The sequence below is a fragment of the Onychomys torridus genome, chromosome 6 (genome assembly GCF_903995425.1).
Source record: "Onychomys torridus chromosome 6, mOncTor1.1, whole genome shotgun sequence".
In the NCBI taxonomy this organism is placed as follows: domain Eukaryota; kingdom Metazoa; phylum Chordata; class Mammalia; order Rodentia; family Cricetidae; genus Onychomys; species Onychomys torridus.
This window is the reverse complement of record NC_050448.1, coordinates 130,555,342-130,572,703: the sequence shown is the minus strand read 5'-3', so window position 1 is coordinate 130,572,703 and position 17,362 is coordinate 130,555,342. Positions and strand designations below refer to the sequence as shown.

Here is a 17,362-nt window from a genome sequence, read left to right as displayed (position 1 = left end):
GAAAACTACTAAAAGATCTCTCTCTCTCTCTCTCTCTCTCTCTCTCTCTCTCTCTCTCCACACACACACACACACACACACACACACACACACACACACACACAAAACAATTGCAGATAGCTTACTCTTTTCTGAGACTATTTTCCTAGCTAGAAAGCTGTGAAGGTCAGAACATGGATTCTACTCTCTCGGCTTAGTTGGATGGAATAAATCTTGCCCTGGGTTATACTTTATATTCTGTAAAGTGTATGCCTTGTTGAGGTTAAAGAGCTTTGGGGGGTGGGTAATCTGTGAGGAACAGGCACTTCAAAGAGACAAATACTTATGTTGCGTAAACAACCGACTCTTGCTGAACTTCACGGTTGAGGACGAAGCTGGTGCCAAGTCCAGACACGGCAGCATCAGTGTAGCTGGGTGAACAAAGACGGTTTTAGGTGAGCTGAAACCATGCTTCTTGTTAAAAAAAGCAACAGCTTTGCAAGATCAGACAGTGGAGATGGGGAGAGAGTCTCTAGGGCTAAGAGGGGATGAAAATATCCCACAATAAAATTGGTTCTATTGTAAATGCCACCCCACTTCCAAAGACACCCGTTACCTAGCACACATGAGGCTTTTTCCTGGATAAAGTGCTTTTGTGTTCAAGACTCAATGAGTGGTCTATAAGGGTGGGGAGGAAGAAAGGCCATAATTCCCAGCTTTGTCTTGTATTTCTAGCTCCAAATGCTGCCGATAGCTTGCAGGCTCTGACGCCATGTTAGACTAACTTCCCAGGCCTTTGTCTGTAGCCACTGGTCTTTGTCCATCTGCATACTCCTTACAGAGCCTTGACTTCGGCACAGCTCTGGGGAGGAGGAGGGCTTGGTTCACATTGACTCTTCATCTCATTACTGAAATTGGGTGTTTGTGGGTCTTCCTTGGGGTCTGATTGACTTTGAAACCTGAATTTTAACTGCTAGTTCCACCTCTAAGCAGCAGAGATGTGGGGCATCTGATTTGGTCCTCTGTCTGTTTCTCACCTGCAGCAAAGATTCCTAATAGACTCCAGTGTGACTATTGAAAACAATAGATGCTTTCCCACAGGAGCTCTTTTCTAGTGAAAGGACCTCAAAGTCCTAACAACACACCCCAAGACCAAGTTCTCAGCACAAGGGAGATTTATTTGCTCCAGAGGGACAAAGGGCAGGGAATGAGAAGCAAAGATGGGAGACCGAGGAGGAGGGCAAAGGAAGAAGGGAGGGAGGGATATTTGCCCCAGAGGGACATGGGACTGCCTCTGGATGGAGAGGAGACAGACATGACCCTTAGACAAATGGCAGTTTATGAAGAGAAAGGGGGGACCCTGTGTTAGGAAGAATTGGTTAATTTTGCTTGGGCATGTTAATTATGGTATCCAAAAAGGAGCTTTGATTGCTGGACTTCAATACTTTGGCAGCAGGACCTTCATGGTCAGCCTCAGGAGGAGGAAGTGCCCAAATAAGAGAATAGACCTTAGCAGCTAGCTTTAGGAATCTAATCCAATGATTTAGGAAGGCAGAGGGAACACGGGAGAAGAGTAAAGCAAAGAAAACTGCTGGCACCATGTTTGCCATCCTTGGGCCTGCTAAATCCCTTCAGGTAGCACTTGACCATTTCTCACTGTATTGCCTTCCTCTCTCTTACTGCCTCTGATTCCTACAGTGTACAAATTACTAAAACCTGACAGTTTATTGCACCTTGCAGATGAAGTCAGCCTCTTACTGACAGTGATGGCAACTCTGAGGCCCTGGCTGGCTTCAGGTTTTAATGCATATTCTTCTCTGGGCATACTCAACCCGAGAGCTGCTGTTATTGGCCATTCAGAAGTCCTCTCTGATCCTCACAATTCAATCCTATTTTTATGCAAATATTCCCTTTTTTGTAGTATGTTTTCTTTGGTTTGGAATGTTTACTTTTATAATTCCTCTCTCACACACAACTCTTGCCTTTGCCAAGATCTTCCCAAGATTCAGTGTCCTCTCTGAGGCTCTTCCTGCCTTGTGTCCTCACTGCAGTATGCACCCAGCCTCAGGCTGCCTGTGACAAAATCTCACCACATATCTGTAGATGTAATAGCTGACTGCTCTTCAAAGCCTCCTTCAAAGCTAAACCTTTTCTTAACCCATACTATTTTCTTTGAAAACATTCATCTTTATTTTCACTAGCAGATTATAAATTCCATGAAGATGAAATCCATAATATGTACACTTTGCATCTTCTAGAGTGGCATGCTAACAGAAAGCATGCCGTGGGGAAAAGCACATAGGCATGACTCATTGACCATTTACTATTTTTCAGGGACTATTCTAACATCTGAGATGATAACCTAAAGAAAATGAAATCTAGGTTCACACTCTGCAGCTCTCCAGGCTGTGTTGATACACTAAAATTCTGAGCTTTCCACCCTTTCTGTAAGAACTAAACTCGATCATCCCTATTCTCTGGGTCTGAAGTATTCATTTGCAGAGTGATAAGCATTATTTAGCAAGTACTGAATTATCCCAGGGTAGACCTTTATGCTATCACATTGTGGTGGTTATCCTCTGTAGTGGCAAAGTCTATCTTTGGTGTCAATGACTGCACTTATTGTAGATTTTTCTCTTTCCCACCATACAGCTCCCAAATAATGACACAGAGACTTCTTATTCATTAGGAAAGCTTGACCAATAACTTAGGCTTGTTTCTAAATAGTTCTTATAACTTAAATTAACCCATTTCTACTTATTTATATCCTTCCATGTGGCTCATGGCTGTTACCTCTCCTTCTAAACATCCTACTTCCTCTATGTCTGGCTGGCAACCTCCTCCTCCTTCTGTCCCAAAAATCCTGCCTAGCTATTGACCATTCAGCTTTTTATTAAACCAATCCAAGTGACACATCTTCACAGTGTACAAAAAATTATTCCACAAGCTTATTCATTCAATAAACATGTATTAAGCATGTTTGTATGTAAAACAGCATAGTGAAGATGCTAAAAGATCATCAGTGACCAAGATTTAATCATTGCCTTCAGACCCATGCCCCCCCACACACACCACAATCCACCAAGCAGATTAGAGGCCAAATTCTTCTCTGGGCATACACAACACTGAGGCTGGTGTTATCAGTCAGGCATTATGTTTCTTTCATAGAGAAGGTTTTTAACCATTCCACCACAAGTCTAGGTAGCTGGTGTAATTATTCTTAGTAACATATATTTACCCAACAAGAAGTAGAGACAAATAAATTGTGAGGATCCAGTGCTTGAGAGCCTTGGCTTGGGGTCTGAAGTACTGTGTCAAGGCTTATATTGGAGAGACATACTAAGGTTCCATGGTCTTTCCATGCAGTTGCCTAGAATAGCTCCATCTGTAAAACTTTCCAGGAAAGTTTGTGCTATTAAAGACAAGGCTTCAATTGTTATTCTTGCTCACTAATTGGAATTAACAATAAAATAATTGGCAGGGGCTAACCATGATTTTACTGTGGCTGGTACAACTTTGTTCAACATATATTTAAGTGTTCTAGGTGAAATCTAACACCCACACTCCCTTGACAGGCCGTGGGCTGTGCAGCTCTTCGAATGAGCCTATATCTAAATGGGATCTTCCTATTGGTCTGAGATTTCTTGGTTATAACAGCATTGTCCTCATTACACCTACCAATGTGTAATTTGGAGCTGAAAATAGCATCCCAGAGTTGCCTGCTTTGACATGCTCAAATACTCCTATGCTCTGCCATCTCAGCTGAAGTCACTTTGAACACACATTAAATTTTGGCATTTATAAAATGTATTATGTATTCTCCAAGATCATTCACAATACCAAAAGCTTTCTAGCTGGGCAGTGGTGGTGCATACCTTTAATCAATTCCAGCACTCGGGAGGCAGAGGCAGGCGGATCTTTGTGAGTTCAAGGCCAGCCTGGTCTCCAAAACGAGTTCCAGGAAAGGTGCAAAGCTACACAGAGAAACCCTGTCTCGAAAAACAAAAACAAAAACAAAAACAAAAACAAACAAACAAACAAACAAAAAAAGGCCTTCTAGAGTAATCTTGCAAAGCCAAGGGAGCCTCAGGAAGCATCCCGTATGTCAACGAGGATCATCCTGTTCTTACTGAGTATCAAACCCAAGATATCTACCTCCTGACTTGGAAATCCTCCTGCATGAGCCAAACACAGACTCAACATTCAGTTCCTACACCAAAATTGTAGTCCTTGTTCAGGTCTTGATTAGGCAGCCATGTTAATGAGACTTTATGAATATGAATGGAGCCTCTCTGGCATTTCTAGGAGAAGCAGTTTCAGGATCCTCTGTCTCCTCTTCTGCTATGACACCTGAGCCTTAGGTGTGTGTGTGTGGGGGGGGGGATGTTGTAGATGTATCTGTTGGATTGAGCACCACATGATCACTGATTAAAAGTTAAAAGGCAAGTATGGTCCTCAAGAACAGTGTATGTCAATCACTATGGGCTTTTCCATAAGTTGTTCCACAAGCCAGATCTCTGTGTGTGGGAGGGATGACCTCCCTGGACTGCCCTAACTTTGATCTATCTCACAAAAGGGATACTTTTCTCAGAACTATGGAGACAAGGTTGACAAAACCCCAGATGTTCTTATTTACAGAGTATCATGTGATACTTACTGACAGACATGGAAATGATGACAACAGCCAAGCTGATTGATTGGCATGTGCATCATCCTCACATGGTTCCCTTTTATCTTACACTAAAAACATTTCAAATATTCTCTGATAGTCTCCTGATCTTATGGAGTTCTTCTGTAAGAGTGGTTTTAGTGCCTTGCTCACTTTTTAAACTGTAGTGTAGCTGACATCATTTAACAAGCCTTAGCTGTAGTCTGTTGTATTAAAATGGTATCTCGGGTCCAGGATATCTTCCATATCTTTCCTTCTTATATATAAAAAAAGCTACTTTACATGTATTTAGTGAGGGGGTCTGGGGGTGAGCACATACAAGGTCACAAAGCACATGTGAAGGTCAGAGGATAATGTGCAGGGTTTAATGTTCTTCCATCACGTGGATCCCAAGGTTCTAGCTCAGATGACTGCTCTTAAGAGCACATTAACTGCATGCCAGTTACAAATCTAGCACATTCCATGCCTTGTCTACCCAGAGCTGCATTTTTAAACAGGGCTTTGTGAGCTGAGGAACTGTATATCAACTAACAAGGCCTGTTGACAAGCTTAGAGGGTTCTTAGAAGCAGAATTTTTTGTTTGTTTGTTTGGTTTCTCTGTGTAGTTTTCGTGCCTGTCTTGGATCTTGTTCTGTAGACCAGGCTGGCCTCAAACTCACAGAGATCCGCCTGGGTCTGCCTCCTGAGTGCTGGGATTCCTGAGTGCTGGGATTAAAGGTGTGCACCACCACCACCGGGCTGGAAGCAGAAATTCTTCACCCTGTCAATAGGAATTAGAACATGACCACATTTTGCAAATCCCTTTTCTGAATCAACAACAACCAAGAGCATCAGAGTTAGTACATTTCATCTTTGTGGTAAGAAAGTGATGGCCTGAGAAAAAGACTCAATGAAGCTTATGCAAAGTGTACTTCTTTCCCAGTCACAACATTCTTCTCTACGAGGACGGCCATGCTGTGGTGGCAGATTTTGGAGGTAAGACTCCCAGAAACACAGCCCCAAACACCATCCTTTCTTCATTCATACCCGTTGCAATAATCTGGAAACAGATTTCACACCTTTTGTATTTCTATTTAAATTTCAGTTTGACCTTGCACTTGGAATGCATGCCATTTGCACTTATATTTTCTTCTTTGCTATCAAGGCTGAAAACAGGGAAGTGAAAATTTGAATAAGACAAAGGCTTCCTGGGTCTTCATAGTTTTGCTATGATCTTGGACCAAGGACTTGGGACACTTCCTTTGACGTGGACTTGTTTTTTTCTTCCCTTTAGAATCAAGATTTCTGCAGTCGCTGGATGAGGACAACATGACAAAACAGCCTGGGGTGTGTGGCTTTCTTGTTCCTTGTTAAACAATTAAAATGTGTGAAGTCAGTGTGGGAGGAAGGAAGGCAGGAGTAGCCTTAGCCAGGAAATGTTCTTATAGGTGGCAGGATAAGTTTTAGGGTTTCATTTTCATAAAACTCCAAAATTACTATTTGAGAAGTCCTTATTTAGAAAATGTTGTAGATAAACTCTCAGTGAACGTGTTCCAATTGTAACCTGTAAGCACCATCAGGCACTGGTCATTGACTGTCACAGGTAATGAACATGTGGAGTGGGAGAGCTAACAGGTGACCAATGGCTCAGCAGCATCCACTCAGGATTCATGGGTCTCCCCATCAGAGTTATCAGGTAACAGGTCCTATAAGTGAGCATTGATGCCTAATCAAAACATAAGTTATAATGTAAGACAGTGATACTTGTTCCCAGATTGCCTTAACTCACCCAATTCATCCCTGGCTCCCCCATTACCCCAACTTCACTCCCCTAAACAAGCAGCCTGGCTTCTCCCTGGACTCCTCTTGAGGAAACCCCGCCCCTTACCTGGCCTGCCTCACTCATTACTCAACCACCTCTATCTGTGGCTTTGCTTCTTTTACACTTTCAGTGTGCGCGTCTATCACCTCAGATCCGAATGCACCTGGTAATGTTGCTGGGCAGATGCGCTCTCAGCAGTGCCCACAAAATGCAATCCAAATCTCCTTCCTGGCAACTCTCTGCCATCTCATTCGTTTCTGATCCCAGGGCTACTCTGCAGCTTTCTTTTTCCACCAGAAGATGCTTCCTGCATCAGCATAGGAGCCATCCATCCATTTCCCCATCCTTGGCACCTGCACATCCCTGGGACACTCTGGGTATAGTGAGCCCTGTCTGGGGCCCTCCCCACACCATGCTGGGGTGAAAATGTCTCACCTTGTGAGGCTCAGGGAGACTTGACCCCACTGGGCACATTCCCTCTTGTAGCACCCCCCACCACCTCTTCCTCCATGTTTTGTGTGCACACTTATTCATTCAACAAGCATTTACCTTGTGTCTGGAGTTGCTCAAAGGACAGAAATGCAAAACATGAATGAGTTTCCTTCTTGATTGCAAGGAGCCCATTTGTCAGTGTGGCCAGCACAGGGAAGAACAGATTTAAAATACCCTGGAAGTTTCACAGAGCACCAGGAGAGCTCAGCAGGGTGAACAGGCATTCATCAAGAGATGGAGGAGCTGGAAGAGCATGGAGACAGGGGGAACAGCATAAACAAGGGCAAGGGATAAATGAGGAACCAAGCTGTACTGGAAAACTTCAAATAGCTTGACATCATGGACATGTCCTATAGGCCAGAGGGAAGGATGGAGGGAGGGAGAAAGGAATCTCATCATGAACATGTAAGTGTGCTGATGCCTTCAGTTCCACACCGTAGTATGCAATTTTCCATTGCTATATCAAAACACTCAAGTTTAGTCATTATTATAAAGAAAAACAAACTATCTCACAATTTGGGAGGCCAGAAGCTTAGAAAACATGCTGCCTTCCAGTGAGGACCATCACAGTCTGCACCAATCCTAAACATGTACAACAGACAGTATAAGCAAGTGTGTGCGGAACTCAAATGGCCAAATAGAAAGCCAGAAAAGAGGGAAGGTCTAACCTTGCTCTTGCAAGAACTAGTGGAAGGGCTACAGGAATGTTCAATATCTTCTAATTAGTTGTCAGGACCCCGGGTGTCCTATAATAATCTTCATGAGCCCTGCTTCTTAAGGCTTTTGCTACTCTCCAGTGTCAACATACTGACAAGTGAGTGAGTCCTTGGGTGCTAGACTCAATCCACATCTGAACATTCAACCCCTTAGATTTCACATATTCTCTCAACAAATATGTGTAACATCTCAACCCACACAGTTGAACCCCTGCGGATTTGCAATGATCCAAGTTGGGGGCTGCAGAGATGCCCCCACATACCAAGCATGAGGACCTGTTTAGATCCTCAGCACTCACATAAAAAGACAGACCCCCAATGTGCAGAGTAGAGACAGGAAGATCCCTGAGGCTCACTGGCTGGCCAGGCCAGTTTAGCCAAAATGGTGAGCTCCAGATGCAGAGAGAGGCCGCATCTCAGCAGGTAGGGTGCAGAGAGACTGAGGCAGATGTCTGTCATCAACCTCTGACTCCACACATAGGTACTAAGTCAATTCTTGTTCATACCCAACAGGCAATGAACAGATAGCAAGCAAGTGACAGTGAATGAAAAACCAAAGAAGTGGAAATATTCAGGGAGTAAGTTAGGTCGGCAGTGGGCAGGAGTGAAATGCTAGTGTCTTATAAGAGACTTAGTGGGGAGAACATCCTCATTGTTGGTGATCATGGAGGCAGAGATGATTGTGGGTCCAGTGGCTCTGAAGTAACAGGGCTCGTGGAGTGTTCAAAGCTAGTGACTGGAGTGTATGAGGGAGGGTGGACAAGTGGTAAGGGAATGATGGAGGGGTGGAGTGTATGCACTGTGGGAGGGATATACTCCTCTCATCTAAACTCTGAGGCTGAGAGGAAGCTTGATCAACAGATCCTAGCCATGGATGCACTAATTGAAGTCATCTTCAATTAAAAAATACTAATAAGCAATGCCTGGATGTGGCCCCTAAAAGCTGTGACTCATGGGTCTTGGGCACCTGCATCTTGTTGTTCTGACTGAGGAATTCCACTGTAAATTGTTGCTTCCCTCTAACTAAGCCATTCCGATGAATAGAATTAAACCGAATCTCACCCTCAGCAAATGACATTGATTATTTTGCTTCGCAGCATAGTTTTTAAGTATAACACTTCCTTCAAATTATTCTGGTGTTGTTTTATTTCTCACTAGTTATAAGGCTGTCTCTAAGTTGCTTAATTATTTTGTACTCTCCTCCCCACTTTAAACACATACCATAAAAGTGCTCTCAGGCATGCACTGTTGTGGCATATGTCTAGCTTGCTGTATGAGTTCAGGTTCTTCCAAATGTAGAAGCTCATGCAGGGGAGCCAAGTGTAATAATGCCAAGGATAAAGGTCTTCTTGGGATTAATTCTGTGGGGTTTTATTCTGTATTTAACATAATGCAGAATAGTCAGAAGAATTATCCAAAGCAGCGTCACACACAGGGCTTTCAGGGATAATAAAAGAATACCACTTCCCAACGTGCCCGTAGGAAGGTAGACCTGGGAGACCTGGAACTCTGAGGTGGGAGAAACTGCCCACTCACTGGTGCAACATTCACTTCATAAAGCAGAGTCTGATGCTCTGGGCTTCGCATTTCTGATTACTAATATAGAGTGTAACTCACGCCACTACGTAGATGAGGCTGGAGGTGTGCTTTCTAACATGTTTATTAGCTTGCTTTCTGGAATATTGTAGACATTGAATTCATGAAATTCACCCCAGGGCAAACTCAAGAAGTTCCAGAGCTTTGATCCTATCAGGGAGAAATCTCTATCACAGGCATGCTGGGTGACTTCCCCATGTCTCGCTCTGTCTTCTGTCATGAGAACACAGTTAGAGCCTCGTTTAGTCACTCACTTAATTGGAACCTGGAGACTGAAACGAGGGAAGATGTCTCCCACAGTGTGATTCTAGCCAAGAGAATTACCGGGGATGACCCCTTGGTGGCTGATTCGGAAACCTGCAGGGTGTCTAGGGAAAAAATGGTGGTTGGGAGCAGGAAGAAAGGAAAGCACAGCTACCACTGTGAGGTGGTTGTTGGTCATTAATGTTGGAGGTTTCTTGTAGTGTACAGATTTTATGATTTTCCAATGATTTTGTGTTTTCTTGAGAAACTGACACACATGAGAAGAAGCACCTCCTCCACTGCATTGGTGAAGAGCAGAGATGCAGTCACTTCCTGCCCATGCCATCTGAGAGCACTGGAGAACCTTCTCCAGTGCAGGCTCAGAAGCTGACTCTGGTCACCTTTGGTCTGTGCAGAACCTGCGCTGGATGGCCCCTGAGGTATTCACGCAGTGCACACGCTACACCATCAAGGCAGATGTCTTCAGCTATGCCCTGTGTTTGTGGGAGCTCCTCACTGGAGAAATTCCCTTCGCGCATCTCAAGCCAGGTAGGACCTGCTGCACCAGAGCATCTCTATTTCCCAGTGCAATTCACAGAATGTTTGGACAGCATCCCTCCCTACAGAGATAATTATTTCTAGTGGGTAGCAAGAGATATTGCATTGTTTGAAAGTGAGCATCCCATTCTGAAAATGTTAGGGCCTCACTCTGGATTTAGACATAGATATCTAGATGTACAGAGTGCTTTATTCAAGTTTAGAGCTTTGATATATCTATTTCTAATAAAATAAGCAAATTGCCCTGAGTATAAGCTGACAGGCAAAGTGACCAATGTGTCCACTCTTTGAGTTTAGATTTTAAAGGTGTCTTTCAAATCTGTATCTTGAGATGAGGAAGTATCAGTGCCAAAATAACCTGTCAAGGCTGAAAACACATTTTCTAATAATTTTGTATTAGGTGTGGCTATGTTCTAAAAAAAAATCAAGCTTTTTGAGTGAGTCTAATTATCACTGATGGTATAAATTATACTCAATTTGCATGTAGAATGTGGAGAGAGGCATCTTATCAGAGGCAAAGTGTGCACAGAAGAAACTCAAGGTTAACTGCATAAACATGTGTATGCAAGCACACACTCATAGGTCAGAAGAGGGCATTATGTGGCCCCATCTATTCTGCCTATTCCCTGAGGCAGGGTCTTTCCCTGAATGGGGGCTTTTATCTCCACTTGGCTGGAGGCAAATGAGCTCCATCAGCCCTCCTTTTTCTGCCCTTCAGGGAGTTACAATTACAGGCATGCACAGGGATACTGGACTTGTTATAGGGCTGCTGGAATTTGAACTCTAGGCCTCAGGATTGCAGAACAAAAGCTCTTAACATCTGAGCCACTTCTTTTGTCCCCAGAGCAACTTGATTTGCTTATCTCTTTGTTTACAATGTTCTTCTGTCTTCTCACACTGGATCTGAAGCCATTTAAAGACCCTATGTTCCCAGAACTAAACCTGTTTCAGGTACAGCTGTGGAGTAAAATTTGACATGAATCTTGAGTGAATCACACTTCCCCTTGCTGTGGTGGTCACCCTGTAACAATATAACACAGAGAAAATCAGAATGTGTTAAAAGCTGAACCAAGATCACCATTTATCAACGTTGATGTACAGAGGGAGTGCAAGTCTTGGACTCTTCTCACGGTGTTTATTGCCCAGAATGTTCCAGTGCTTTTCATGTACGTGTTTTATGACTCAACTAATGATGTTATGCTGAGGAAGCAAACTTTCTTGTGAACTGGACCAACAATACCCTTTGGAGGATGTTGTTATGGTTTGTGGCTGTCTTGTTACCTGAGGGTGCATGCTGTAAAGTCATTTGGGTATTTGACAATTCAATTCTAATTTCAGGTGCATGTAATGTGCTCTTTTATAGAAAGACACAGCTGCCTTTTCCTAATTCCATGTGTCAGTTCATTCACCTGGTACTGCTAATTTCTATCTTGGAATTATCTACCATTTACCATTCTCCATCACCTGCCTGGCTCAAGCTACAAGATTTCATTTAAATTGTTGCTATAGTATCCTCGGAGTAAAATTTATTGAGACCTAACAGAAAATTGTCTTTTAGGATAACAGTCAGTGAATTTTGGCAAACATGTATAGCTGCAGAACCACAGCCTCCTCACTTACAGCACCTCTGCACACTCCAGGATGTTCTCTGTACTTCCGTGAAGCAATGCCTTTCCCCAGCTCCAGCACCTGCTGTTGCTGAACTGGTTTCTATGTCTAGAGGTGGACTTCTCCCAGAACATCTCAGAAAGGGAATCACATTGCCCTGCTTATCCATAACCCATTCTTTCTCACTTCTGTGTAATAAATTTGACTGTTCAGAGGCCAGCTGGTGACTTTTTGAGCTACTCTAGTTTAGGCCTGTGGTGATGAGAATTACCAAAACTGTTTAGGAGCCTATGTACTTGTTTTTATTTTTCTTACACATTTGTTCAAATATAAGAGACTGACTCCTGGATGTAATGATAAACTTTTCCATATTCTGAATATCATCATGGAGTCCTCCAGCAGTGTCTGAGAACATATGCTGAAATACAAAGCTTATTGACCATTAAAGTTTGGATATACTTGGAGCTTTTTGGCATGATTAATATCACTGTATGATTACTGGCTTTGATAACCTACTGATATGCATATTTGGCATCCATTGCTCTTTCCTTCCTGAAGTGTCTTAATATGGTCTTAGTATTTAGCTGTAAGAGTGTTTTGACTCTAGATGAATCTAATGTGAGGTTGCAGTGACATTCATCTGTGATCTGCTCATCAGTGCCTCTAAAGAAGACCAAAGATTTTTCACTTATAAAATTCCTCTTATCAAACTTCTAGATCATTTTAATACCTGGTCTTAAAATAGTCACAGAGATATCTTCTCTTCCTATGACATGTTACATGAAGATCTGGAAGGCTCAGGTTTCATAGCTATGATATCAGCTTTGTATGTCTATGGTCTACAGTGTGGGATGAATTTGCTCTTTTTTGTTTAGTTGTTTTTTAATATCATCATTCATTTCTTTCAGTATGATTTGTTAAACTAAACTACAATTTTCCAGTAAATTATTTTAGTGCTATGTCAAGAATCAGCCAAAAATATTCATATGTATTTCTGACACTTTTTATCCACATCAAAACAGACCTTCTTCCATACATGCACCACTAGCACTCAGTCAACGTTAGTGTTCCAGCTGTGTTTCTTCTTTGTAAAAGTTGCGTTAGTTATGTGGGCTTTTTTATTTTCACTATAAATTTTAGAAGTGGCTTGTCCATTCAGTAAAGGAAGCTTGGAAAATGAGGCACCATGCGTTTGGTCCTTAGACTTCGTGCACTCTAGTTCAGGCTGAATTCATGTTTCAGTCACATTGTTCTCAGAAACAATCTGTCTCTCCTTGTGTTTAGATCCACTTTAATTTCTTTCAATAAACTTAAAATGTTACACAAATCTTACATAATTTTTAGATTTCACTATGGAGTTTTTATTTTTGCATGCCATTTTGTTACTCTTTAGTTGATATCACCTGATTCCCACCCCTCATTCCCCCTTCAATGACTCCTTTGTCCCCCATTCCATCTCAAATACATGACTCCTTCTTTAATTATTATTTCATATACAAAAGGAACATGTACACATATAAGTGTGTATGTATCTATTTATGTAATTACTTTGTCTTTTTAATAAAATTTTCCAAATATCCCTGAAACTCACTCCCATCTCCTCTACATAGTGTAGTCCTCCTTTTCACATACAGAATACCACACAGTATTGGTTGGGTGATTGTTGTTTGGCTTTTTGTTATTTGGTTGGCATTGATTAGTTGGTTGCTGTTTGGTTGTTAGTTGTTTGTTGTTTGGTTGGTAGTTGGTTGGTTGTGGTTTTCTAGTTGGTAGTTGTTTGTGGTAATATTGTGTTCCCCAAAATATTGTGCACCCTAATAAACTTATCTGAGGTCAGAGAACAGAACAGCCACTTGCTGTGGGATGTTCTGTATGTCAAATGTGTTACTCTGATTGGTTAAAATAAATAAAGTACTGATTGGCCAGTAGCCAGGCAGGAAGGATAAGGTAGGTGGGACAAGGAAGAGGAGAAGGCTGGGAAAAGGAAGGCTGAGGGGATAGACTGCCAGCCATAGCCATGACAAGATGTAAGGTACTGGTAAGCCACGAGCCACGTGGCAAAGTATAGATTAATAGAAATGGGCTGAATATAAGAGTAAGAGCTAGACAATGGTAGGCCTGAGCTAATGGCCAAGAAATTTAAATAATATAAATGTCCATATGATTATTTTATACGTGGGTTATGGGACCATGGGGGCTTGGTGGCACCTGGAGAGAAGCTCTCCAACTGTAGCCACTAGTTTCAGAGGCCATAAAATGGTGGCACACACACCTTTAATCCTAGCATTCCTAAGGCAGAGATCCATCCAGATCTCTGTGAATTTAAAGCCACACTGGAAACAGCCAGGCATGGTGACTCATGCCTTTAATCCCAGGAAGTGATGGGAGAAAGCAGAAGATATATAAGACATGAGGACCAGAAACTAGAAGCTTTTGGTTGGTTAAGCTTTTAGGCTTTTGAACAACAGTTCAGCTGAGACCCATTCAGATGAGGAATCAGAGGCTTCCAGCCTGAGAAAAGAGGATCAGCAGAGGAACTGGCGAGATGAGGTAGTTGTAGCTTGTTCTGCTTCTCTGATCTTCCAGATTCACCCCAATAACTGGCCTCAGGTTTGATTTTATTAATAAGACCATTTAAGATTCCTGCTACAGTTGTCTTCTGGTTGCTTGTTGGTTGGTTGGTTATTGGTTGGTTGGTTGGCTGGTTGTTGGTTGATTGTTAAGTTGGTTGATTGGTTGTTGACTGGTTGGCTGGATAGTTAATTGGTTGTCAGTTGGTTAGTTGTTGGTTTGTTGGTTGGTTTGCATTGCTAGGACTAATCATGGGTCCTCAACATGCTTGGCAAGTGGACTGCCACTGAGCTTACCCACCTAGGACAGATCATTGCTATACTTGTCACCAGTTTTGACTGCCATCTTTTCTTTACCAATTGTTAGTTTCAGCATTCTAAATTTTCTTGTTTAATTGAATGGTGTCCCTCACTTGAAATCCCTGTTCCAAAAATAACAAAATTCATAAAATCATCTCCACAAGTGTCCAACAACTACATGAAACAAATTCCCAACACCCTTAGCCATCAAAAAAAAAAAAATACTATAAAGAGAATAACCCAATTGTGGTTAGAATGGCTTTACCCATAATTCAAATAGTAACAAATGTTGTTGGGGTTCTAGAGGCAGCTTAGATACCTTTTCAGTAGGAATATAAATTAGTACAGTCATTGTGGAAATGCCTTGATAAACTAAAAACAGCCACCATATTATATTCTGTATTTCCTGCATTGGGCATATATCTAGGAGGAAGTGAAATTAGCATGCTAAAGAGACACCAGCACCCCTGTGTTGTGGCAGCAACATTCAAAATGCTGAGATATGGAGCTAGCACCACTGTGCAGACAAATGGATAAAGGGAATGGGATTACCCCACAGACAGAGTGAAATATCACTCAGTGACAAAGAAGAATGAAATTCTTTCATTCCAGAAAAATGGATGGAACTGGAGGGCATCATGTCCTGTGAAATAAGACAGATTTAGGAAGGCAGAAAAGGAGAAAAGCAAAGAAAATTTGGTAATGAGTACAGAAACAGGAGGAAGAAGTTGTGGTTTTCCAAAGCACACCAAGTGATGATAATTCACAATAAGCTATTATATATTTTATGAAGACACAAAAGAGAGATCTTTGAAGCCTCTGAAAATGAAGAAAAGCAAGGAGAGGGCAGTGCTAGCTACCCTCGTTCAGTTGGTTCATGATCCGACATGCACATGTGTTTCCAGTCACACTTCATTAACATGCACAGTTAATACATGCTGGTCAGGAACAAAATTCACACAGTAAACCATCCAGACCCTCATGTGACGCCCCCACTTCCCCACCAGGTCCTCCCACTACCCTCCTCCTACCTTCACTGGCCATCACTCTGCCTCTGTTTTCCCTTTCCCACAGGCTGTGGATGCGTGGGTTCCTTCTTGATGAATTCTCCCCACTTCGTTTATACTGACATTTTGTATTGTTAGATCTCTCCAGCACAACTAAAGGTTCTTCCTCACAGTGGTCTCTAATTCTCTACTATCGAGTTATGTTCCTTGCTGCACCCTGTGTCACCATGATTGTTGTAGTTATTGTTCGATCCTCCTCAGTCTTGTCATTTTCTCTCTTGCATAAACCTCCTGAAATGATCAGCTGAAGGAGCTGAAGACCCTTCCTCCAGAAATAATTACTCGTTTTAGGGGAAAAACATTATTTAATATAAAAGAAGTCTTGCTTATGACCAACCTGATTCTAGTGTTTCAGATATTAAAATGTATAGTACTTTATTGGAAAGAGAATCCATGTATGATGGATGCTGAATTTTTTAAGAGTTGGACAGTGACGGTGCATTAAGAAACAGGACTCTAATATCATCATGGTGGTTAGGCAATCTAGCATATGCTCAGCAATGAGTTGTATAAAGTATCTGACTCAATGTGACTATACCTCAGCCACTTATGAGAAGCAACACATTCTGACACAGCTGGGGATAGCCTTGTCAATTATGCGTGGGGCTCATCCTTCTGTACTATGCAGCATGCTAAACCCCTGGAAACCTAAAAGTAGAACTCCATTATTAGCATTGACTCTAACACTGTGATAGATACACACACCCAGGAATTCAAAACTAGGAAGGGTCTCTTTCAGTAGCACATGTTCAAATTAAGCTTTTAATCCAAGTTTTAATCAGAATTGAAAACCCATCACTTCAAACACGTGGAGAGTCAAAACAACAAGTGTCTTCAGGGCCAGGGGACATGTACACAAGCTCAGTCACAGGGTGTGATGTCTATGGGACTACATGCTCTGGCCCCAAGGGCAGCCACCTCACAGATGCTGTCTGATCTTGCTGAGTGTCAGGCAGCGCAGGTGTGCTTGCTCGCTGTTATTATAACTGACTTTGGTTCATTTGTTTCTTTAGCTATCAAAAGGTTTTTAAATGCTCGTACCAATTTAGTTTTCTAAAAGAAAGCATTTCTCACTGATGCTGCAGAAGTGTGAAGGAATCCACATGGACACATGGCTTATTTTTTTTTAATCAATTAATTTTTTTAAAAAGGACCTGTGCTACTCTGACCCACTTTTTTTGTTTGTTTGTTTGTTTGTTTGTTTGTTTGCTGTAGCTGAGGACCAAACCCAGGGCCTTACGCTTGCTAGGCAAGCGCTCTACCACTGAGCTAAATCCCAAACCCATGGGCACATGGCTTATAACCTTCAACAAGTTGAGGGCTGGAGTGGAGCAGTGGCTGACAATAGTCAGTACTCACTGGACAGGCACTCACTGAACATTTCCTAATGAGTAACCAAATATTTCTCTTGCCTTCAAACTACGCACAATGAGGAGGGAGGCTCTGAAGTAGCCCAGAGTGAGAGCAGCAAATAATATCAGCAAATTTTTTGTACTACCAAAAAAAAAAAAAAAAAAAAAAAAAAAAAAAAGCCTGACCAAAACATGTTAGAAAGTAAGATTTATTTCAGCTCATGGTTTTGGAGGACTTTAGGCTGTCATGGGGAAGGCATGGACAATGGCTCTCTGCATGCATACTGGGAACAGCGTGGACAGTGGCTCTGTGCTGGGCAGCAAGAGTATGTGTCAGGGTTAGTTTACTTGGTTGAAAACCAAAAGCAGAGAACAAGGCCAGAGCCAAGAGCCAGTCTATAATATGTAAAG

The 17,362-nt window shown here is 42.2% G+C and overlaps 1 protein-coding gene across 1 annotated transcript in view; it reads left to right on the top strand.

The window, feature by feature from the left end:
* Positions 1 to 17,362, top strand: part of LOC118585633 (serine/threonine-protein kinase TNNI3K) — a 269,798-nt gene that overhangs the window by 165,331 nt on the left and 87,105 nt on the right. Inside the window, exons 18-20 of the mRNA XM_036190397.1 lie at positions 5,571 to 5,623; positions 5,922 to 5,974; positions 9,913 to 10,045. Coding sequence (XP_036046290.1) covers positions 5,571 to 5,623; positions 5,922 to 5,974; positions 9,913 to 10,045 — 239 coding nt within the window. The remainder of the gene's footprint in view (positions 1 to 5,570; positions 5,624 to 5,921; positions 5,975 to 9,912; positions 10,046 to 17,362) is intronic.